Source organism: Camelus dromedarius, chromosome 7 (genome assembly GCF_036321535.1).
Source record: "Camelus dromedarius isolate mCamDro1 chromosome 7, mCamDro1.pat, whole genome shotgun sequence".
Classification (NCBI taxonomy): Eukaryota; Metazoa; Chordata; class Mammalia; order Artiodactyla; family Camelidae; genus Camelus; species Camelus dromedarius.
The window spans coordinates 28,942,161-28,968,781 of NC_087442.1; the positions used below are offsets into that span (position 1 = coordinate 28,942,161).

Sequence of the window (26,621 nt, forward strand, 5' to 3'; positions counted from 1 at the left end):
TTGATTGCAACTTGTAGAACATGGAACTTGACTAAAGAAAAATGGTCTTGTGGCTACAGATACACCCTAGTTTATATTTTGTCCAAAATCATCTCAGTAACAACATCTGTCTGTCTGTTTCTGTTGGATATAATCTTTATTAATCAGTGAAAAAAAGGTTATTGGAGGTGAAATAAGCCTGGAGATGGGTGCCTAGTACTGATTCTATCTCAGGTGGTGGCTTTCATTACTGGAACCGACTTCTCAAGTGGAGGGCTTAAAGATCCACAATTTTTAGATATTACCCTGTATTATTCCTAAGTTAAAGAAGAACAAACACATTTTGAACAAACAGAAGGGGTTTTTTTGTTTGTTTTTCCTGAGTCATACCACATAAATTAAGGAAACTGTAATAATAGAGAATCACTTATTTGGTTCAGAATTATATCCTTGTTACTCTAGTAGTTCCATTTAAGGTTTCAATCAGCCTCTAGTATCATGATCATTATTTTTGTCAAGTAAGTATATGAAGCAGCTATAAACACATACAGGCAATTTTTTAATAAGGTATAAATAGCCTTGTAGTGCAAAATAACACACTTGACTAACTATGTAAAACTATAGCTCCATGAAGATGATGTTATGCCAGTAACACATGAATATTGACATAACTGAATACGACTGTCTGGTTGTCAGAAATTTCAAATGTGAGCTCGAAGTCCACTGTGACATACTCATTTTTAATATATTAAACTTTAATTGGCTGATTCAATTAATACCAAAATTATCAGAATGACTTACTGTCTTAGGTTTTCAATTATTTTTTCCATTGCTTCTTCCCAGCAGTATGCTTTAACCGACTGGATATTTTCAATCATTTCTGTTGTAATCACCAGTCTTTCATTGATCTTTCCAGCTCTCTGATCTCTGTAAATAAATCCATTCACCAATCAAATACTTAGTAAAAACAAGTCAAACAGTCCACTAAGAACAGCCCAAGCTCTTAAGAAAAGCCACATTTATTTTATCAAACAGATGGCTATTTAATTATAAAACGTATAGTAACAAAAATAGGAACTATCATTTAGTAAATGCCTCCTATGTGCCAGACACCATATTGATACATTTCATATGCTATGCCTAATTCTTATGACAGCCTAGGTGAGGTGATTCTCTTCATTTTAAAGATGAAAAAGACCAGAGACTTGGTGTTTGAAGCACCTAGACAGAGGTCATACAACTAATAAACGTACAATCTGGGATTCAAGCTAAGAACTACCTGACTCCAAAATTTGTATGCTTTCTATCATAATCTACCAGACAAACTCTGGAAGTCCTCTTTCATAAGAGTGGCTGGAATCACTAATTCATTCTGTAATAAAAAGGACATAAGGCTCCGGTATGATCATTCACAAATCAGAGCCGGAAAAGCCTATAAATTCTATCCAAAACATATGCATTCCCTCCCCTTCACATATGTGTTTTATCCAGTGTACCTAAATCTTATGAGCTACAAAAAGGGAACTGGATGGTAACATATTCATAAAGAAATTCTATAGACTGACAAGCAAAAAAATGTGTCATTGATATAGAAAGTATTGTTTACACCATTAAAATAAATCACTCTTTGTGACACCCCAAAAGTAGATCATGGCTCAGGGCATTCAGGGCACATGGCAGTCCTGGTTTTACTAGAGGGGGCTTCTGGAAACCTAGTTTAAAACTCTTTCAAGCTATGTAAATAGAGTCCTACCTGTACTTCATCATCATTTTCCCCAACCCAGCTTGAAAGACGGCGAGGACTATAAGGAAAGCAAGTCCACAGAAGGTCGAGGCTTGTAACAGTTCCCAGAGCAGCCCCATAAGGAGTGTCACCTGCAGAGGAGCAATCCACACGAAATGCGCCAATGCAAGCCCCTGAAAAACACAATCACAGTGAAAACCACTTACATTTTACCCTTCACCCCCACCTTCCAGAACAAAGGGAAAAACAAGCAGAGAAAAAAGAAATCAAGCACAGTGAGCTCACACGATCAAACACTTCAGGCTTCTGAAGGCACTAAAATCTAGGTATCCACTTCATGGAGCACACAGCAACGTGCTAACACATTCTCCACATAGACTAGGATTTCCCCCAAAACAAACTTCAAGTCACTATGAGTTTTTTTCCTGTGAAATTGCATGGCGATGGGGTATCTTAAGGATCACATCAGGAATTTATTTTAATTAACTTACTTCAATTTGGACAAAGCAGGAGCCATGGTATAGAAGTGAGAGAACAGAAGACTGTCCAGAACTTTGATCTACACAACTATACTCTATCCTCCAGCAACACATTCAGAACAAACGCAAGCTCAATTCAACAGGAATTTATTTAGCACCTGCTGAGGGGTTGATACTATGTTAAATACAGGACATGCAAAGATGAATAAAACACATAGTTTGTCCTCAAGGATCTTGAATTTTATTGTGACAGAAGACAGTACTGAATAAGAATTGCTCAGAGTATTACTGCTCAGCCAAAGTAAATAATTGATCTAAAGTATTAGAAGGAAACGAGATCTGATAAGGATTGAATTTTGAAAAACCTCACTGAATACAAAGCAAGCTGAGGTGCTCTGGAGTTGGGTGGTTCTGTGAGGCTCCAGAATGGCACTGTGGCACACCGCTTAGCCTTCTCAGTTTTCAGAAATTGGGAACGTAGGAATGCTTATGACTTAACCACTTATTACTGCTCTCTGACCCAGGAAAACCTCTTGGGGTTGCATGATTTATAACAATAATGCTTGAAAGATTAAATTAGTAGGTACATACTTCATCAAATTTGTTCAGGTTGTTGGAAAGGAGACTAATAAGTTGTCCAATACTTATTTTATCTAGAACTCGGCTCGACAGCTTCAATGTCTAAAAGGAAAATGGGAAGTTACACAATGTCAATAAACAGAAGACAAATATATTTGTAAGTGCTGTTACAATACAGCTGAGGTAACTAAGCATGCATTCTTAAGTAAAGGTAATGTTGATCTAGCTTAGATTCTCAGATTTATAAATATTTCTCTTCACAACAAATATTACACAGGCATGTCTCTAGTTATTTTATTTTATAGTATCTAGAGATAAGTTACTATCTTTTTCTATTCCAAAATGGAAATGACATTGTAGTTAAATATCCATTTATATACTATGGAGTTTTTTGGTTTTTGTTTTTTTGGTTTTTTTTGCTTTTGTTTGTTTTTATAAAAGATGGAACCAAAGGCAGTGAAATTTGAGATTAAAACCTTGGCCTTAAATTTTTCCTGCAAACCTGCAGTAACTCTGTTGAATAAAAATACTGTTAAAGTTAATAAAAGTATATTATGAATAATTGAATCATTAATAATTTTGTGAAAGATTACATAACAATAAAAATTCTTAAGTTTTACAAAAAAAATTCTATATATACAAAATAGAATTGTTAAGTAGATTAATTATGATCATGAAAGATCACAGTCATACTTCACCTATAAAATTTAATAAGAACTGATTTGACCTTAGATAGCTTTGATTGGAGAGCGTCCATCTAATATTTGCTTCAAATGAGTCCCTTACGTATGTACTGAGCACTTAGTCGATGCAAATGACTATATTCAAGGCTTCAGGAATTATTAAGATTTATTACGTATATAAACATAATTCTCTTAAGGCAACCTAATACATAGATAATTAAATATGATATGATAAATTAATTAAAGGGAGTAGAATACAATAGGGTGGTTAAGAGAAAGTTTACATATCTGGTTACAAAAATCTGGAAATATTTTATTGTGGGAGAATTTAAGATGGGTGTGGAATAATGGATAGCATTTAGATAAGCACATATGAAAAATGAATCAAAGCAGTCAATTCCAAAACACTATTAGATAAACATAAGGGGGGAAATCCACTGAACTGGATTATGTATGATTTAATAACATATTCAGTCTCTGGATATGCTGACTTGAGTTCTACAGGGTTTAACATGGAGCTTGTGTGCACAGAAAGTACTCAGTGAATCTCTGTTCATTCTAGTTATCTTTCTTCCTGAAATTCACAGGCGAAGCTCAGTCTAGTCTGTGGTTAGATTTACTATTTAAAATATAATTTGAATGTTCCATAGTTGCAGATTTTGGAGAAAAAGAAAGCAATACTCTATTACAAAATTTGGAACAATGTGGGAAGAATTAGTGGTTGCCTGCCACATGGATGAAACTGGTCAGATAAAGCATTAGTTTACTTTATGCTTGCTTTAGGGACCAAACCACAGCCACGTGGAGATGCAACTATATTTTTTAGTGATGATGGCAATGCAGGTCAATAAGTGGGGCAAGAGGGGTAGAGCAAACTGGGTAAGAACACAACTAATCAGCAGATCTGAAAGCTCACATATTGCTGTATTTGCACTAAACATTTTATATGGACTTATTCACAAACTAACCTGCTCCTTCTTTGGTCTCCCCTCTCCTTTAGCCCAGAGCACTTCATGCCTCTCTTCTCCTGTATAATACAGGCTGACTTTCTACATTATTTCAGTACTTATTTTATGTTCCCTCATAGTTGGAAAACCCTCCACTTCAGGGATTATGACTTAGCCATTTTAGAAATTTTGAAGTTCTTGCACAATGTTCTATACTTTTTAGGTCTTAGTTTCTTAACAAATTTTATCCATAAAATAGGGATAAGTTTCTACCACATGGAGTTTTGGGGAGGGTCAAATGAGATGGTATACCTAAATCACCGAGAAGCTTGTCTTGTACATCCTTGGCTATTAGTTATCATTATGATAATAATCACTTTTATAAATATTTTAAAAGTGGATTTAACTTTCTTGGACATGCATCCTGTGTAAATTCTACCTTCCAAAGGATATTTAATAATTTCTTCATTTATGTAAAATTTCTAGATTAAGATAAAATTTTTATTGATTTATCACCCATGCTTCCCTAGTACTTGTGAACTGATGAGATTGCCCCTGAGGTGATTTGATTAAACTGTGGACTCTGTTATTTTCTTCTCCCTCCATAAAAGGCTTTTTTGAACAGTAAAGTGTGGCTATCAAGGTTTTATGACACAACTGACCTTGCATGTCTATTGTGGAAGTGCTATGGGTTATTTGCTAGAGGGCATCTTAGGTCCATGCCCTTTGTAAGCCAAGTATATAAAGTTTTTACATAGGGGTAAGAAAAAAAGAAGAAGGCTAAAGCAATATCCAAATGATTCAACCAAAACAGCTTTCTGTAATCACTGGGTAGATCATGGTCACACATGGCCTTGAATTGGGCTGGTGAAAGCACATGTCTCAGACAACCTTAAATTGTGTTTTTAAGTAGGTAAATCTCAATCGAAATTCACTCAAAGCATGCTTCAGCAACATGGGCTCTTAACTGGACGATGCAGACAGAAAAGCAGAGAAGGTTCTTAGGGTTGCTGTTCCTGTGCTCTTCCAAAAATTTTTTAATTTGTAGGACTCAGGATGGCAAAAATCTAACTCAAAGTAAGACAGTGGATAACATTACAGTGTCACAATTAGTTATAATGGAAACTTCCATTGCTTGGATTATCATTAACAATTACATACTATACTCTTGTTATTGAACATAAAGACCCAAGGCATTTTACCAGGAGATGATATTCTGTCAATGACTTTCACACAGACAGTAAGAATCATTTTAATGGGGAGCCATGGATTCTAAAAAATGTTGACATGACTAGCAAAAAAGCCCAAATATGAAATCTATACTCTAGGCAGTTTATAGAAGGAGCTCAGGAGTTGTTAGTTAAAGTGAATTGAATTATCAAGGAAAATTAGAAACATTAATGATGGCTGCCATTGATTTCACCAGCACACAAAACCAATTTCCCCATTTATCCCTCATTTGTACCAGCATGGCATTTAAATATGATGCCACTATGTGGAGCATGGAGACCGTGCAAGGAAGTATTACCTTCTTATAAATCAAACTAAACATAGCTATTCTCATCTGCATTCCAATGCGATGGAGGCCAAAAATTGCAGGGTGCAGGAGCAGCGTCCTCACGATAAAGAGAAGGCACAAGCCTATGCCGAGGTAAATGGCAATGGAGCGTTCCACCTTGTTATCTGGATCGTAGGAAGCTATGATTCTCCCCAGCAACAGAGGCTGGACTGCTTTGGTGACTTCCTGCAGAAGATGGCAAACAGAGAAATGAAATTTTACTTTTCTTTCATAAACTGCCCTCACAATTTCAACACAAGAAATTTCGTCTTTGCAGGAGGATTTGAAATGGGCTTACATGGAGGGCCATTCCATATATGAAACTCGCCGTGTCACCTATCATACTCTGGAATAAGATTTTACTGGGGGTTATAGCAAAAGTCATTTGAGACAAGTTCATGTAAGAGGTATTTTTGACTAAAACGTGAATAGCAGCCATAAAGTAAAGGTGTAATTTCCGGAGTAGTGGGTTAATTGGTAACATCTACATAGCACTTAACCATTTTTAAAACATTTTTCATTTGATTTTTATGACAACTTTAGGAGTTAGAATAGGCATTGTTATTTTCACGTTGCAGATGAAGAAACTGAGGCCAAAGAGGCCAATGACTTGATGTGATTTCAAAACAGAACTTTCAAAATCATTTTGAGCAGGGGAATTATTACCTGAATGAACATAGCTTCTCAAGGCAACTGCATAAAGGGCAGCTAGCAACTGGAGGGAGGAGCCTGAAGGCAGGGTGGTATTTAAAGTCAGACACTTCCAGGCCACACCCTTCCCAGTCTGGGGTCAACGGGGACTTCAGGAAAAAAAACTTGTGATTGCCAAGGGGGCAGGGGGTGGGAAGGGACACGCTGGGATTTCAAAATGTAGAATAGATAAACAAGATTATACTGCATAGCACAGGGAAATAGATATAAGATCTTGTGGTAGCTCACAGGGGGAAGAAAATGTGTGACAATGAATATATGTAAGTTCATGTATAACTGAAAAATTGTGCTCTACACTGGAATTTGACACAACATTGTAAAATGACTATTATTCAATAAAAAAATAGAAGAAGAAGGAGGGGGAGGGGGAGGAGGAGAAGAAGACTTCAACCTCAGGCCAGTTTCCAAGGACTCATCAGGTTCTCAAAGGCCTATGAGTTTATAAGGGAAGATCAAAGTTGGGTTTTTCAAATCCACTTCATCAGATTCTCAATTGACCACTACATCAAACTGTCCATCAGATTCATTACCATGTCACCTGAATATATAGGAATCGATTTGAACACAGGGATTTGATCCCCAAAGGTCTCAGTCTTAACCATCTTGCTAAATTTTCTTCAAGAGAGAAGAAACATAATCTCATTTTGGTTTATGACGGCCTAGTGAAATGGGGATCTGAGGCCAAACCCTGCTGGGAAATGATGTTATGCTAATTGATTCTATTTCAAAATGCATATTTTCAAGCCAGGCTGTGCCCACAACCCCCACATATTGCTTAACATTTACTCTCCTTCAGCCCTTAATTTGCTGCTTTTTTTTTTTTTTTTTTTTGCCATTTTCTACAATGGCTTTTCTAAACCTCAGTGTCCAACACCAGCAGCCCTCTCATTCTCAATAGAAAAAAATGCTTTTCTATAACAACTTCATCCTCACAAGGAATCCCAAACTGTACAGAAACGTCATTGACTGACCACTGGCTTTGTGTAGCTGCTCATTCTATACTTGACATTCAGTACTTCATTTCAAATCAACTGTGTAGACCAAGGCTCTGAATGTAAGAAAAGATTCAACATTTAAAAAAAGTTTCTAGACTAATCACAAACATGGACTATTGGAGTTGTCTCATTGCACGTAGCCATATTTTAATATAAGTTTGAATTATAGCAAACAGACAGATTGGTGCTGAAAAGAAAATCACTAACCACATACCCAGATATACCATGTTAATAGTTTGGCATATCTACTGAAGAGCACTTGTTTTTTAAAAAAGTATATAGGTACAGAAATTACTGTTTGTTGGCGTGTATGATTTTATGCATGCTTTGTATTTGTGTTACACACGTATGCATTTTTAAACAACATGGAATTGTTTTTCAGGTTTTAAATTTTATGCAAGTGGTATCATACTGTGTTTTTTGCAACTTTTTTTTTACTTTGCAGTTGTGTCTTTGATATTTAACCCCATTGATACTTATATATCTACCTCATTTATTCTAAGTGCTATTTGACATGACATTCTGTGAACAAATCAGGCTACTTGCCCTGTTGCCAATGGGTTGTTTCCATTCTTAGACTATTACAGTCAGTGCAAGCACTGCCCTGGCTGTTTTCATGAAGCTCTATAGATCCATGCCAAACTTTCTCCAGAGTAGATCATCTGAGTTCGAAATAACTCCTTAAACTAGGGAAATGTACTGCTAAGAAAAATCTTGGATTTGAAATTATACATACAAATATATCTGCACTACAAATATAATTTTCATAGTATGTTTACAGTGGCAGAATTTCATCCTCAAAGTTATTTTCAGATCAATATTTTATCCTAGGATTTTTCTCTATTATGTTGTTCTTCACTGACAAATATCAATACCACATCTACTCTGATTTACTTTTTCCATTAATAGTAGGTTTGCACTTGGCTAAAATGCCCTCTAAAGTTGCAGTCAAGGGAACTGGAGTCGTATGTGCTACCCATGTTGGAGATATCGTGTGTGGCCAGGAAGCAGAGAGTGAGTACAGAGCTCTGCTGTCTACCATGTAGACCAGATTAAACACCATTTCGTGTTCACTGTAAGACAATAACCAGAGACTATGAACTGTGACTGCTGCTCATGAATCCTACTGCCTACATCACAGTTAGCATAAACATCTTTCACCTTTTTCAAGAGCATATATATATGTGTGTGTGTGTATATATAAGTTCTTAATATATGCTTACATATATAAATTATACTTATATAACATATGTAAGTTCTTAATACTTATATAAGTACTTAATATATATTCTCTGTCTATATCAGATATATATTCTCCTAATATAATATTATCAAATATAGAGCCACTGATAAAGACCTCATTACATATTTCTAAGGAGTAACTTCTATCTATGTAATGCCAAAAAGGGCGTTCTGAGAAAAAAGAAAACTATTTTCAATTGAGCTGTACACAGAATTAGAAATGTACAGACTTAAGGAAGTTTTTTCCTACTGACTGATTTAAACTGAAGTCCCAGCTTTTGTATCCTCCTTATATTTTTCCCATAACCTGTCACCTCTACCACAATAGACCCATTTGTCGAACTGTTATTCAGCTGCAAATTATAACTAAATAAGTAAAATTATGTTACTCTGATTCAGATACCTATTCTGCATGTTGCATTACTGAATTAATTAATTGTTACCTTAGTCCTATCAAAAGAGGACATACTCATCCTTTGAACAACAATGGCTTTCCACAGTGACACTGGTAGTAGTAATCTGGGAGGGTACATGTTCACAGAAAAAAAAAGCAGTTTATTTTTGGTTGAGAAAATTCCAATAATTGGACCATCTGCCAAGAGCAAAACAATATAAACCTCCCCACAACATGGCACTGTCAACATTCAAGGAGAGAATCAGCAGTCCAGACCCCTCCCTGCTATGGTTTTCCCTACTCTGTTGTAAGCAGCATGTTCTCTAATATTTATAATGAAAGCATTTACAGATATCACCTGATTTTATTATTTGGAAGGGAAAACAATGGTAACTGATCCCTAGCTTAGTCTACATGTGCAGTCCTTTACAAAAATCACCCTTGTCATGACTGAGAGAAACACAGTCCTCTATTCTGGGAACATGAAAGCTGTGTGTACCCTGTTGCCAAACTACTTTCAGTTAGGCAAGAAATTTTCCAATTTGCCACCATATAAAATAGCCCAAGCAGACTGAGGCTTGAATGTAATGAGGGGAAATGTAAATTTCTTTGAAAATTTGATTAAATATTTTGTTAATTTTTATCAGACACAAATCAAGATGAAATTAAGGGTTTACTGAGATAATGGAAAAAGAAGCCTGATACCAGTTTTTAAGTCAGCATGACAGGGAAACGAACACTGAATACAGAGGCTTGAAACCTAAGTTCTTATCCTAGTAGGTTACCTATACTCCCTGTGTCACTTTAGTCACCTCCCTTCTCTGGACAGTTTCCTCACTGACAAACTGAGTGGTGCAGCAAGTTGATCTTAAAGATCCCCTTCAGAGCTAACATCTCAGATTATATGATCTAAGTCTGGGGAGTCCCAGGGCAGAGGCTGTGGATTCCTTGGGCAATTGTCCTAGGACACATCCTGACATTGCTATGGGCGTTTTCTACTCAGAAGGATGCAGATCTGAATTGTGTGAGTTCAGGAGACCATATGGGTAGAGGGGGTCAGGTTAGAGAACAGTGCAAGTAATTGCATCCCTGCTGGGAATAATCATGAATCTCAGCTTAGATCAGCCTCCCAGGGAATTATTAGGAAGCCTGAAAATACCTCCTGGGAAATATATCTGGTCTCTCACGGGATACTCCAGACCAGAGCTCAAAGTCACTGTAGATGAGTCAGAATCCTTTAACCATTTCTGTTCTATCTGCATACCTAGGAAAGAGCCAGATGTTTCTAAAGATAGGGATGTCTGCAGGATATTCAGACCAAGAAAGAAAGTTCAGGTAAAAATAGAAAATTCAGTTCATGCTTGCAATTATAGTAGATTAGTTAATCCCAAGATAACTTTAAAAATTACAATTCCAAACCCAAAGCATAGTTGTTTCTAGTATAGGAAGAATCATTAGTTGAAGAACTTCTAAGGTTACATTGTTTTCTATTGTGTGTCATCAGTAAAATCATCATCATCATCATCATTTCAACTTGTTTTAAATATATTTTATATACCTTTATCCCAGGAATTCTAGGACATTATTTGAGAAATATTGAGAAGTTAAGATTTCTCCATATTGATTAATTAATAGAATACCAATGGACTACAGAATCTATGATTATCTTAGTAACACCTATAAAGAAATCTGATAAAACTTCAGTACCTGTTTCTGATAAATGTTCTAAATAAACCTGAACATAAAGATAAACACAGAGACTTTAAAACTTTCTTAAAAAAAACCCCTGAATATTGCAAAGATTACGTTCCCCTCCAAGTTATTTTACAAGATTAATACAATCTTCACCAGAATTCCAAGTGGATTTTTGGCAGTGAAGCACAAGAGCAGGGACTGTCTTAGTTTTTGCAACAATCCCAACACTATGCACAATACCTAGCACAGGGCACCCATTCAGCAAATATTTGTTGAATCAAAATGGATAAAATATTTCTAAAATTTCATTTGTAAAAAAAAGAGACTAGTCAAAAACATCTAAGGAAAAAGAATAATGTGTGAGGTTTACATTACTGAACATCAAATTATGGTATGCAGCTACAATAATATGTGGCATGACAAAGAAATAGACTGACTTATCTGGAATGTCCAAGAGCAGGTCTAAGCACATGTAGCAATTTTTTATATAATAAAATATGGCATTTATTTTCAGTGGAGAAAGTGCAATAAACAACGGAGAAACTGGATACTTATTTTTTTAAAAATTAGGTTTCTATCTCATACATACACCCAAATGAATTCAAATGGATTGGACAGTTACACGTAAAAGATGAAATAACAAAAACAGAGATATGTGCTTACACAATGTTTGAGTAGAGAGGACTCTTTGAAATGTCAAATGCCAAAAACAGAAAAAAAAAAAGGTACATATATTAGGAGCAAATTTTTTAAAATTGAAATTTCTGATTGTCAAGAAAATAAAACGTTAACAAAACTCACTAGAAACAAATAACAGGCTGGGGAAAATAGTCTCTCATACATCAACAAGCAAAATACCAAACATACCAAAATAAAAATAGGCAAAGAACATGAAAAGGCAATTCACACACACATCCCACCCAAAAAAACCCAAAAACATATATATATATATATATATATATATATATATATATATGCATAATTTATCTATAAAAATGGTTTAAACTCACTAGGAACCAAAAGTAATGTACATAAATATGATAATGTACTCTTTTTCACTTGGCAACTTGGAAACATCTTCAAAATTATAATACCTATAGTTAGTGAGGACTGAATTTTTTTACTTTAGTATCAGGAAAATAAATTAGTACATCTTTTCTGGAAGGCAAGTGGAAAATCTACTAAAATTTAGCTTTTAAAGGGATGTTCGTTGAAGAACTACTTACAAATAGTGAAAAATTAGAGGCAATCTAAACATTCAATGATGAGGAACCGATAAAATTTAATTATGGTACAGCCACATGAGTCATTAAACATTAAAATGATTAAGTGGTAAAAAATCTAATGACATGAAAAGATATTCACAAGACATTAAGAAGAGAAGTAGATTTATAACACATTATGTAAAGTAATGATCCACCTCCCTTTATTAAGTATATATTCCCACGGGAAAAAACTGGAAGGATAAACATCAAATGTATCAATACTTATCTGATTATTTCCATAATAATAAAAACACTTAAAAGATGATAAAATTCTGGATAGAAAATGTATATACTTTATGATAATAAATAATTGATACAAAGAAAACACGCATACAAAAAATATAGCAGAGAGTAAACACACATACAGGTATATACCTAGAATTTATCATAAAATACAAGGAGTGCTGGCTTATATACCAAAGCAAAGGCTTAAGATTCTGCTTTGGATAGGGTAAACAAGACTGTCAACAAATTTTTGTTTACCTTGATATATTAGAGTCTGATGGAAATTTTTGGCTTTATATGAATTGCTAAAGGAAAAATTTTTTCATATTCAGCATAGAAAATAAAATCTATCCACTGCCCCAGATGTATGCAGATTTTACAAAAATGTATGTATACCACACCAGAACAGAATCTCAAAAATATTATCATAATTTGTGTCTACCCTGAGTCATATTTTTAGATTCAGTGCCTAATTTAAAATGTTTTGCTTTTGGTATTTTCTTTTGAGTGTTTATTTTCCTTTGAGTATTTATTGATTTATTAACTATTACCAGCAATGTCTTTACTAGAAAAGTCATATTCTTCATATTTTATAAGAAAACATTTCTGGACTTACTGATATAGCAGCAACAGTAGGTTTAACCCAGAAAATGCAACAATGGAAGATATGTTAAAATATTAATTTTAATTTCTGAAGGAAGGCTTAGAATTTAGGTATCATTTTTAAACGTGCACAAAATATTTTCCTATAACCGATAAAAACCAAATTGGTAATTTAAGACTTGTTTATGGCATGTAGGGAGAAGTAAGTTAATGCAAATAATAGGAGTATTTGTGAACGTAGGTAGAGATTGTATTTAACGATATAATAATAGGTAACATTTATGAAGCATTTGCTGTGTACCAGGATTTATTCTACATGCTTAACTTGTTTAATCCTCACAATAATTCTGTGAAATATGTGCTACTATTGTCTCCACCTTATAATTAAAGAAATCTAGACAGAGAGTTTAGATAACATGCTCAGTGTCACACAGCTAGCAAGCAGTAAAACTGGGATTTGAACCAGACAGTTTGACTCCAGAGTCTTCCTCTTATTCACAACCTCAAATTGAAATGAAAATGTTACAATATGACATGAGGGTTCTCCCTCAGATCAAGTCAAGCACTGATTACATCAACATCAACCTACCAAATCAAGTTATAAGTTAATATCACTGTAATTTATGATAAAGACCGTATCTCTAGGCCCCCTATCACAGACACATAATTTAAAAGGTAGAAGAGATCCTAGAAACTGGATACTTTCACCACATTGTACTTAGTCACTATTGGATACTGGTTACCTACAGGAAGTAAAGAGGCACCATGCTTATACCAGGAAGGAGGAAACTGAGCCCCCTCATACCCAGTTTAAGTTGTAAGTACATGATCACAAACAATTCCTAATTTACAAACTGATTCTGTTTTAAAATTTCATCTGTAAGGACAGGAGCTATATTTTGCCTTTGATACAATATCCTACCAGACATGGTGTTACATTCCTAGGTTCACCTTCAAAAGCACACATAATGAATGCTAAATGCTCTGGAAGCACCACTCTGTTCAACACTGCCGTAAAAACCTAACCCACTGGTATAACAATAGAGAAGGACTCTTGAATTTTATAACAAAATAAGAATTGGTTTTATAATAAAATAATGAAAGTGAAGAGTAGTGAATACTTGCATATTCTGGATATAATGAATATCTCAACTTTTAAAATATTAATGGTGGGGCAAAATAAATTTTCACATATCTTACCAATTTACTTGTCTATGCAGCCTATAAACAGTGAATAGGTAAAATGTGTTGGCTTTCTATATAAAACCATCTAAATGTTTGTTTTATGTTTTTATTCTTCCCCCAAATCAGTACATATAAAGCACTTTCAATGCGTGCCACACGTCATGACTCCAGTGGAGTCCTGAGAGAGAGTTGCCAGAAGAAGACACAGGAAGTTAACAGTTAACATTGGGACCTTGGAAAAAACCATAAGCCATATTTACTAGCAGTGGGATTTCTGTTCTGTCACTTTAGTATCAGGGGCTCCTTAGCCATGATTAGCCCACCTACTTCTTTCACAACTGTAACTTCTAACTAGACTTCCTCTTCTTCCATGACCCTGTAAGGCCTTGCTACTCAAAGCATGGTGCTGAGGCAAACAGCATCTTCACCTGGGAGCTTTTAGAAATGCAGAATCTCAGGTTCTACCCAAACCCCCTGAATCGGAATTTGCCGTTTAGCCAGATGGTAGGGGGCTGTGGCTGGTATGCATATAAAAGTTTGAGAAACATTGCCCTTCTGTCTTTAAAGGAGTTAATATTTATTTTTATGTTTAAATTTTTTTCAATATTATCATTTAAAAAAAATCAAACTGAAAAGTTCCATGTGTACCATCCCTCAGTTCCCCCTTAGATTCTAGCGAAAGTCAGATGCATTCAGGGATAATGTTCCCAATCAGACTCACCTGAGGAACTTTATCCCAGAGCCCATCCTGGACAAATTAAATCACACATTATCGGGGTGGGGCTGCTGGTTACTCCAAAGATTAAAGTAAAAAATGTTTCAAAGAAATCTAAACCCCATGATTTTCGAAATCTTGTCATGGGAACTGGGTAGAATGCTGGAGGTAGCACAAGGAAGTGCATCACATGTGTTAGAGATGGGGGTTCTAGCAGAGGATGGAAATGTCCAGGATACTGGGTGAATGTAGGCAGTGCAGCATCCGAGTCACTGCTGGGGTGAGAGAAGAGGCCAGATATGGGGGAATGCGAGGGGAGGCTGAGAAAAGAATCCTCCATAAGAGGCATCTTGAAGATATGCTGGAGGCACTGACCTTACATGAAAGGGGTATTAGTAAATCAAAGTGCCTAAGCCAGAGACTATCCATGTACAGGATTCCCCAAAAACACTCTTCCTTTGTTAGCAGTATGCTTGAACTCAAATGCCCTCCAATGTCTTTGTCAAAACACAAAGGACAAAGATCTTCTGCAAGACAGACTGTAGTACTTGAGAACTCTAGCAGCAGAAGTACTAAGACTTCTTTATGCCCTTAAACTTCTTGGGGTTTAAGAAATTTAAATAATAAAACTAGTTTGACCCAAGTTGCACTGACATGTATCTCAATCTGATGATGGAAATGTGCCTGGAGCTGCTGAGGAATCAGGAATATATTTGAGTGAACACTTATGAATTTTGTATCATAATAAATGTATTGTTACCACGTTCTCTCAGTAACCTGCTTACAGAACTCCCTTCACTTGGCTTCTCTCTGACTGTCCTTAATTGACTCACACTCAGTTCTTCAACAGCCAGTTTCTCCTCTATTCTGGGAGTCTTAAATATTAAAGAGAATGTTATACCTGGCTGCTGAGTCAAATGGAGAAAAACCAAGTACCTAATGAATGATGAGAGGCCATAGCTAATATGATTTAAAATTACATCAGAATTGCAGAGAGACAAACTCTTTCACAATGGCATTTCCTTTTTTTCTTAACCTTCCACAGTCAACAGCAAATTTTACAGTCCTTTTTCTATCAGTCCTGAAACCAATCAAATATTCTTTATACCACAGGTATCCTGGTTTAGAGGGACTGAAAACATACAGGACATTTTTAAAGTATGTCCACCTTTTACCAAGAATAGTGTTATAGCAACTTTAAGAATCCCTGCCCATTTAATGAAACTTAAAAAATTACCAAGATGACACACACAGAAAAAAGAAGACATGTCTAGAAAGAATATGATAAATACTATACCATATTTATAAAAAGTATAAATAATAACTTGGTATAAGTAGTTTAAAAGGATGGCAGTCTTATGATAATAGCAAAATTCTCTCCTTTTCTACCTATAAAAGACAAAAAGAATGGTGTAGAAAAATCAGACGCCCTGAAAAGCTGCACTCATCTTAATGACCACAACAATTATATAAATTCTTTAAGACTTAACAGCTTTCAGCATTTTCACTACTTAAAATGGCATGGTGTCAGCGAGGCCTTTTCTCTGTGACAAGGGTGAGAAACCTACAGCCTCACCACACCTGTGCCACTGCCAATGTAAATTTCCTCTCCATGCCTCCTTACCGAACACATTTCAACTGCCTTTCCCCAGCAGTTCCTTTCCTCACTCATACTCTGCTGGTTATCAGTAGAAGTTGAGCTGATGGAAATCGACTTTGCCCTTCAAACATGCTGTCAGGTCCAGACCTGTTTTCTCAGGCTCCGCTTAGCTTGGGAACACCACTCAGCCCTGTCCCTCCCACCGTGGGTAATTAATGCACCAAGAAAGCCTTTAAGATTCTTTTCTCTGGGATGTTTAAAAGCTTGAGAAGTTTAAGAATAAGTTAGCCCTTCTCCAAATCCACTCCATGCTTCTACTCTTTAATTTTGTCTATACGTTTGATCCTTAGCACTGCTGGCTCTCAGGTGGATTTCACAAGTTCCTTCCTAAGTTGAGTGGGAAGATTCCAGCTGGTTCCCCTGTGCTGGTACCTGCTTTGAACTTTCTTCAGATTTGCCCTGAAATGACCCTGGAAGAATGCTCAACTTTCAAGCTTCTGTTAACCTGTATCTCCTAAGAAGATGCAAAGAAGCTCAGAAGGTCCAAGACTGATTACTGGAGTCTCCATTCTGTTGAGTACCTACATATAATCACAGTGATTCTAATCTGATCTGACGGGATGGTCAGAGGCTTTGGAGCCAAAGAGACCTGGCTATCGCTCAAATTTACCATATGCATAACTTCGGAAAATTTACTTAATTTCCTGCATCTTGATTTCCTTTTTTGTATAGTAGAGATAATAATGTCTGCTCCATAGAGTTATTAGGAGAATTAAATAAAATAATTTTTGTAAAGGGCTTATTGCTGAACCTGGAGCAGATCAGGTACTCAATAAATATTAAACTATATCTTGTTTATTCTTTGATCTGTGTATACCAGACCAACAAATGAAATTTATAAATATGTTCATGTATTAGTATCATCTAAATTTTCATGTTTCAGTGAGTGCTTTTGTTCATATGAAATTTCCATGCTGGTGGAATCTAGAGGAATAAACTATCGCACAAGTCACGGAGAGCATGAATGAGGCTTAATCATTCAGTCTCTCTTCCAGCTTCTGCTTAGTTGCGCTTATGTCAAGAGGAGCAGCATATGATGTGAACATTACTAGAGAAAATTTTGAGTTTCACCACAATCTTGGTTATGCCATAATGATTGTCTGAAACACCATTTACTTCAATCCAATGATGATTTATTGAGAATGCTGCACTCTTATAGGATATAGCCCGAGTGAACTGTACTTCTACACACAGATTCAAAAGCATACAGAGTGTCATTAAGGCAAACAATAAAACATATTTTTTAAAAGTAAATGAAACAGAGCCAGAAGCTATGGATAAAATTGTTTCCCAAAGCTCTGGGTACTCTAAAAAAAAAAAAAATCACATCAAAGATATCTTAAGAGAAAATGAATTCTTCAGCTACTTTATTCCTATTTATGAACAACTGCTGCAGCTTTCTATAGAGATAAATATTTGATTCATAGATAGATAGATAGATAGACAGACAGACAGACAGACAGACAGACAATTTCAAAAGAATTTCTTCCAGGAGGTTATCAATAGCATTACAAAGCATTCTAGACCTAAATGTGGTCATCTTTGTCAAAATATTTAAGTCTATTTATCTGGTGTGTATTAAGTACAAGTTATTAAAGCAATGCAACTTGTATGTCATATCTTCTGGAGACACCGTGGCACCCCTTACCCCCAGAGGCATGAAGACCAATATAATTACAACACAAATCCATCCAGTTGGTACCTAACCTCCCAAAGCAAATATTGTGCACAGTCTTTATTTGAAGACTAAATAATTTTTCAACTTGCTGTCACTTTTATAGGTTACAGTTAAGGATTCAAAATGATTCTCTGGTGATATAAAAAATTATAGATCAGTGTTACACTTGACGACAGCTGGGGAACATCCCAGACTGTACTTAAATACCACCAAGCCTGGGGTCTTCAGGCATGGAGCTCCCTTCATAATGATGAAGACACAGGAGATTGAGAAAATGTACTGCATAAGTAACTTGCTGCCAGATTTTAAATGTTTGCTACTTTTTCTTGAAATAATTTATCATGTAGATATGATTTCAAAATACCACAAACACTCATATATGTAATTGGCTGAATTCTTCTCCTGATATTGTCTCTGACTCTCTCCTTTTGAATACAGGAAAATAAAGTCACCAGCAATCTCCTATACCAGTAAGATAATGTGATTTGGAATCATAACAGAAAAGAATTTTTAAAAGAAATTTATTTTACTGAACCCATTTTAAATTATAAATTGCCACCTGTGTTCCAGGACATCTTAATTCTAAAACATTTTTACTTGCCTCCATTAGAGTTTTAGTGGTTTCTTGGTATTTGGAGTTAGCTTAGCCCTTTTATCTGTGTACTAGATTACTCCAGTCCTTTTGTAATCATTAAAAATGAATATAATTGTTTTATACATAATGAATTTACAAATGAGATCCTTACCCCCAAATATAACAAGATTCCATAGAACATAAATCTCCAGAAAAAGCATCGCCGAAGGGCATTAATGAGTTTGGGATTTTTCTTTGAGGCCAGCTCTCTGTCCCATTCTCTGCAAAAGAATAAAAAGTAGGACCAGTAAGCGGCATATGCAAATATTTGAGTAAGAAAGGTCTTGGATTTCTAAAAAACAAAGAATGCAAGAGGTAGGCAAAGTATGACTCTGATGAATACACATTGCTATGCTTGGAACAAGGCAAAAAATAGACAAATATTTAATTTTTTTCCCCTTCACTTCTTGGTCATTACCTGTTAAGAACTGTAGTGGATTTATAAAATGTAACTGTCAAACCAAAAAACAAGATTAAAGTCAGGTGGATTTTTCTGTGATTTAACATTAGAAAAACTTGTTGTTTGGACTTCGTTTTTAAATGTAGGGGTATTAGACAAATGCCATCAAACTTCATTTACACCTACTAAAGTCATTTATTACAATGAAAGTCTTAGGAAAATTAGAACAGAATCAAATTCTATGTTTTCTGGTAGGAATCAAACTTAAATAGTCTGAAAAATGGTTGGTATTAAATAAATGTTTTGTTTTCTTTTAAATACTATACATTATCAGCTGATTACATTTCAGTTATTGTCATTGCTTTCTGTTAATAAAACCCCTCTTCCTCTTCCCAAGTGGATCAAATACATCCCTAAATGTTACCCTCACCTTCATTTTTAAACTGTACAGAGATGAGAAGTTTCACGGGAAAGTCTTTATTTTATCAACACCTACCCTCATTACTAACCATCTACCATCACTAGAGGTGGTTCTCAGTTACTCTAAAGGAAGACCACACAACTGAGATTTGAGGGCAAGTTTGGCAGTCATGGAACTCATGCATGGGCACTGGCTTCCCCAAGAAGCTTACTACCTATAACACCTCATTACTCTGTGCCATCCATCTATTTCCTTACTCTCTCCCCACTCTTTCACTCACACACTAGACTTGCCTCCGATCTATGTCATTCAGTGACTGACAACAGGGTAAGAAGCTAAATTTGGAGGCAGATCCTGCCTCTCCTTTGGAGGAAGAATTAATCAGATAAGAAAGCCAGGAAAGAGAGGTGGCACTAAACCAAAGAAATGGTTTCAAGGTGGGAAGAAGTCATCAACACCAAAGTCATGGTAGGAAGATAACATGTTTGATATTAAGAGACCTCTGCTGAACCTGGTCATTGTCATTTTAGGAACACAATAGACATGGAAACCACATTTCAGGGACCTGAGATTTAAAAAAAAAAAAAAAGAGAGAGAAGAAGACCAGGAGAGCAAAGAGAAATTAGCTATTAAAAAGGGGGGGGGGTGAAGAATGGGGTAGAAACCTGAGAAAAAGGTAATTAGGGGGATTTTTTTTTAATGGATAGGACATGAACAATTGGAACCTAAGGGAACTAATTAGCAGCGAGAGTTGGTGGTGTGGTTCCTGCAGTACGGCAATAGCCCCAATAAGCCCTCCAAATACCAAGAGTTGAATCATAAGTGCAGACATTTTATACTTATCAAGTTTGCAGCTTAGCTACAATCATGGAATGGATGTGTGGTTTGCACACAAGAGTGATGCACAGGGTTCAACTCCACCACCACAGACTAAGCCAGATGGGCCAATGTACCCCAATCACATGGTAACCACCTGAGGGCCTTTGTTACAAGTCACAGAAATGTGAGGCTGGGGTCACTTCTCAGTGCAGAGGTACAAAGTACTATCAGTGGTATGTCACTCTTTCAAAATGTTTCAATAAATTCTAAATAACAATTTTATATTAAAAAAAGAAAGAATAGAGTGAAGAAGAGATACAAAAATAAAAGACAAAAATAGAGTTTATGCACTTATGCTGGCATAGAGTTGTTGAATTGAAACAAAATAGTATATTTTTAAAACTGAACTGATATGGGAGAAACAATGAAAACTGAGATGAAAAATCTGTTAGGTCAGATAATCCTACAAATTCAGGTGTATGTCTTCCATTAGGCGACAAATAAAAATGAACCTGGAGTACACAGTTTTGATTAACCTAACCCCACTCTGATTAATCTTTCCCTCAGCCTCTATCTTGAACTTAGATACTGAGTATCTATTAAATTATTTTGAACTTGCTGATATGCCTACAATGTATTATGATTATATATTTATCTCTTCAGCAGTGTTGCAAGTTTTTACATAATGCTAATCATCTCCCATTCAATCATCATTCATTCATTCAACAAATATTTACTAAGCACCTACTACAGCTGGCCCTTTGTGTCTGCAGGTTCCACATCCACAGATTCAAGCAACTGGGGATGGAAAACATTCCCACACACACACAAAGTTCCAGAAAGTTCCAAACAGCAAAATTTGAATTTGTCATGTGCTGGCAACTATTTACATTGAATTAGGCATTATAAGTAATCTAGAGATGATTTAAAATATCGGAGAGGATGTGTAGGCTATATGCAAATACTATGCCATTTTGTACGAGGGACTTGAGCAGCCATAGATTTCAGTATCCAAGGAGGGTCAGTCCACCAAGGGACGATTATATATACCAGACCCTATTCCAGGCACATTATAAACAGAACGAAAACAAAAACACCAAAATATCCCAGCCTTCATGGCACTTACTCAAAGTGTTCAAGAATAGGAGTTGGTCCTTGATCTTGGAAATGTAAATCTATTACTCCCACCAGCTAATTCTTTGAATAAAATCAAGAAAACGTAAGGTTGAATATCTTATTTGTCTTAAAACTTCAAAAGAAATTTAATGAGTTTAATGAACATAAGGTAAACAAATTGCAAGTCTACTCAACTATTTTATTTTGGTGCAATAAAAAAGTAGCTACATGTTTTTCTTTTTTTTTTTTTTTGGGTCAACTCCCTCTCCCTTTTCCCCATCATCTGATATCAGACCCTGTACTGCTGGCACAAGACCCAGTCTAGTTATTTCATAGACTTTTGTTGGTCTATGGAGTGTACTCGTGACTCAGAAGTTTCTGGGATTTTTCACATTTGGCCACTCTTACCTCTGTGGTCTCTAAAGATATGAGCAAAGAGTTCTGAGACCCCATCGCATGGAGTAAACTGGTCTGAGAGAATAAAACCAGTCCTTAGTTCCACTGAGCCCCTGAGGCCAGTTCTCTACCTAAGCTTTCACACAGGTAGACAACAAGAGCTGACAAATTTCCTATTTTTATTTACTTAAGCTAATTAATTGGGTTTTTGTCACTGATAATCAAAAGAATTATGACCAATACACTTAAAAAAAGAGGACCCCCTTGCAATGGGAAACACTATTCCTGCGGAAGCCGGGAATATGGACCTGGGCTTGAACCATGGCTTGATCAGTTATTAGCTGGAAAATTACATCATCTCTCTGGGCCTCAATTTGCTCTTCTATAAAATGGAGATAATGATGCTTTCCTTCCAGAGAGGTGGAGAAGAGACACTACGCCTGGCATTCAATATGTACTCAAAAATATGAAATTTTTACCCAATAGCCATTACCTTAAGATTTCCAAGTGTATACATTTGCATTCACGTGTTAAGATTTTGGAGGCAAGTATACACAACTTGCTTTATAGAGATGTATTTCAGTCTTCACAAAATCTACTTAATGTTCCTTAAAAACAGGTAACTTCTCAGAATTCAAATATGTATTTTTCAGGAAAAAAAAGTCCTTTCTCAGGAAAATGGTTTTTTTCTTTCATCCTTTCATTTTTTTAATTCTTAACTGATCAAGACTTCATCAAAAAAATTCCTATTTTGAAAATGCCATTTTAAGACTTCAGCCCTCTAATGTCAGTTCTCTAGTCTCTAAGTAATATTTTCTCTCTTCAACTAATTAACAATGTTCATGAACATACCTTTCCAATTTTTCAGACAGATTATCAGCAGAATCAGAAGAAGAGATATGGTATATGTCTGACAATTCCAGGCGTTGTCTATAACCTTTCCTCAAAATTGGTCTGGTCCAGCTAAAATAAAGAGAAAAGAGACAGATAGAAATATTAACTTCATTTCATCTTCAATACAGACTTGGAATCAGATACAGTTTCAAATCTTCTAGCATGTAGAAGATGGTACATAAATATGAAAATGGGAGTAGGGGTGGGTATAGCTCAGTGGTAGAGCACAGGCTTAGCATTCACAAGGTCCTGGGCTCAATCCCCAGTACCTCTGTAAAAAATTTTTTTGAATTAAAAAATATGAGAATAAAATAAGTCAACTTATGTAAACACCAAAGACTCATATCTTACCGAATACAACTGTATAAAACCATCAACACCTCTGAACTGATGTGACTATAACTTAGTCAAAAAGTATTGAGAATGATGGTAGAATCCTTCCCAGAGGGAAAAACCAACTGCTCAACATTCTATATTATAAGTGTTCTTCATAAAAAGAAAGAAGGAAAGAAACTTCCCCTAAATAACCTGATACTAGGAGTTTATAGTTTGCAGAAGTCTAGTCTCTATTACTACAAATATAAAATGATTTGTGAATAAGAAGAAAATAGACCCTCAATACCCTTATATAATTCTGTTAACTGTAACACATAGTACTCAGCAATGAGCTATTTGCTGAATGAACTGACTGTAGCTGGAGGGTTAAGTACTGTGCATCGATGTGCTGACTTAATCATCACTTATGAACGAAGACAGGGATTAAAATTTCCTTATGTTTTGTCTCCTCACCCTACAGCAGTTACATACATCTGCCCACTACTCCTCTAGTAAATAACAACTTATGATCGAAAAGCTGGCATGGTAAATAATTAGGCAGGATACTTCAGTTATTTTCACATACATTGTTTCTTACTATTATGACTAAGTCAAAATAGTCTTCACAGAGATAAGAAAATCTATAAAGACAACAAAGAAAAAGGAAAACAAAAGAGGGAGGGAGGGACAGGATGAGTACCGTAAAACAAAGAAATCATATACAAAGAGAAACTTCTAAATGAAATTTGATCAAATGATCTTTCACACAACCTTTCTTATGTGAAATTGCATATATTTATTAAAGAAAGGAATTGGACTTGGGATTAGTGATTCCCAACATATGCTTTTACCCTTAGCATCTTTCTTTTCTTCAGAGAGTTCTAAAATTTGGTGCCACTAAGAATTCGGTAATATATCAAAATGCATGTTACCCAGCAAAAATCAAAAGGGAGTCTTTAAGCAATTTCTGAGAGGCAAAATAAACTTATAATAGGAAAAGTATTCTAGCAAAGCCATCAGAATAAAAAGAGGAAATGCCATGCCAAATGCAAACATTTTGACCGTTTCAGGGCAAAACTTTGCAGAAGGTTCTGATGTTCACCTTCATCCCACCCACCCCAAAGGTCCAGATTCTTGTCTATACTTCCCTGGTCTCCACCATCTTCAGTCAGCCCCTGTTCTATGTTCCTGATGTCTCTACAACTTGACCTTCCTTAAAATGTAACTGAATTAGGGCCCAGCTCAAGGGCTAAGCAGTTTTATCCACCATTTCTGACTAAGATACCAACAAGTGACACTGGCTTAATACGTCGGGTTTTTTCCATTAACTTGCAATATCTGCATCTTAACAAGAACCTTCAACCTCAACAGAGGGTGATAATTAAGTTCATCTTTATTGCCCAGTGTAATCCACTGGCAATTTTTCCTGGAGAACAAGAATGAAAATAGTTGTGGACAGTCTGAACACAGCAGTTAAAGAAGTGCCAGGATGGCGCAGCACCAGCAGTGGGCATTGTCTGAGAGAGCGGGGGCACATCCACCCGCCTAGTGCCCACCATCCAGTATCCAATTAAGCACTAGACACACATGTGCAAATATGGGGTGCAGTTAGGCTGTGAAAAATCTAGGTCAGCAATTTAGGATATAAACTCCATTCTGTTGCTTATAAGGCTTCATAAACTTAAATGAAAAGGTGTGGGGAGAGGACATAGCTCAAGTGCCAGAGCACATGCTTAGCATGCACAAGGTCCTGAGTTCAATTCCCAGTAGCTCCTCTAAAAAAATAAATAGATAAATAACTAAACCTAATTACCTCCTCCCCAAAATAAATAACTAAAATAAAATAAATTTTTTAAAAAAGTGAAAAGGTGAATCAAGTGTTTACTACTAGCAAACAAAAAATTGTATGTATATAATACTTTCACAAATATTAGCACACTGTGATTTTAATATGAAAATCTTGGTGGGTAGAACAAAAAGGGATCACTGCCTGATTTTAAGGATAAAGAAATGGAAGCTCAGAGAGGCTCAATTTGTCTGTTGCTAAATGCCAAAAACTAGATTTTTGCCACATTCTTTTGACTTCATTCCTTCCTTTACTATGTTCAGCTCTCCCTGCTTAGGAAGATTAGGCGTGTGGGTTGTTCTAGACAGTGCTGGAAGGAGGGTCTAGAAGCAGGAAAACCAAAAGCTAGCAGACTGCAGGCAGTGGTAGGGTGTGCTGACAGATCTTTAACCATCCCTTCTCCAGGGGGAAAAAAATTGACTCATGGTGTTTGCCAATTTCTGTGGTGTAAATATTCCCACCATGACCAATTTGAAGCCACCCAATGTGAAGTCACTGAACAAACAGCCAAGAAGAAATACCCAGCTGCATATCATAATATAGTATGCTTACCTTTTAGATATAATGAACATGACCTCAATAGCATAAAGAATAATAATTAGATACTGAAAACTTTAGTTTTTATTACCTTTGTTTTAATATATTAAGCTTTAAGTTTAAATCATTTAACTTTTAATACTATTTGCACTTAACAAGCAGCTCACAAAGTTCCTGAAAATTTAAAATCAGCTCAGCCAGAAAGGGCCAACTGCAGCAGACAACTAACTGCCAGATGGTAGGAAGACTTGGATCAAAGGTAATGGCATTGAGAATGGAAAGTGGTCTACAGAAATCTAGTAAAAACAAAAATATACTTTATTAATAAACCTTTCATTTTCAGTCTGCTTGAAATGATCAAAACATGAAACTAAATTTACAAATAAAGAGAATTTTACCATCTGTAAATACAATACCAAAAGACATTTGCAGGAAGTTAAAAAATAAGTCTTTCTTTAAAAAACTGAATAAATACACCTCTTTGGGTCCATGTCTAAGACTGATCACCATTCCCAAAAAATGCATTTCCAGCTCATTTTAAAGTAACACAGTTTGCAGGCTGCATTTATAAAATGCTTCCTGCATTATCTGTGCCTATTTTATTATGTGTGTTACTCCATGACATACAGTTTTGAGTATCACGAGTTCCATAGCTAGGCATCATCAAACCAAACATTCACTGGTATTAAAATTCAAGTTAGCCATTTATCACTGTTAATATAATTCAGTGTTTCTGATAGATTAACTATGGTAAACCTATATTCATAACCCAAAATAGAAACTTGACCTAAGGTAAATTGTGAGAACTAAAATCAATTAACAACAGGCTGCTTGACAACCACCAGAGTTATCTTAGAGAAAGAATTTATTTTGTGAGATCAAACTAAAAAAAGTAAATGAAATTTC

General features: G+C 35.7%; 1 protein-coding gene across 1 annotated transcript in view; it reads right to left on the reverse strand.

The window, feature by feature from the left end:
* Window positions 1-26,621, reverse strand: part of CFTR (CF transmembrane conductance regulator) — a 140,800-nt gene that overhangs the window by 107,122 nt on the left and 7,057 nt on the right. Inside the window, exons 2-7 of the mRNA XM_064487383.1 lie at window positions 22,976-23,123; window positions 19,084-19,192; window positions 5,940-6,155; window positions 2,794-2,883; window positions 1,733-1,896; window positions 781-906 (exon numbers count right to left, since the gene is read on the reverse strand). Coding sequence (XP_064343453.1) covers window positions 781-906; window positions 1,733-1,896; window positions 2,794-2,883; window positions 5,940-6,155; window positions 19,084-19,192; window positions 22,976-23,123 — 853 coding nt within the window. The remainder of the gene's footprint in view (window positions 1-780; window positions 907-1,732; window positions 1,897-2,793; window positions 2,884-5,939; window positions 6,156-19,083; window positions 19,193-22,975; window positions 23,124-26,621) is intronic.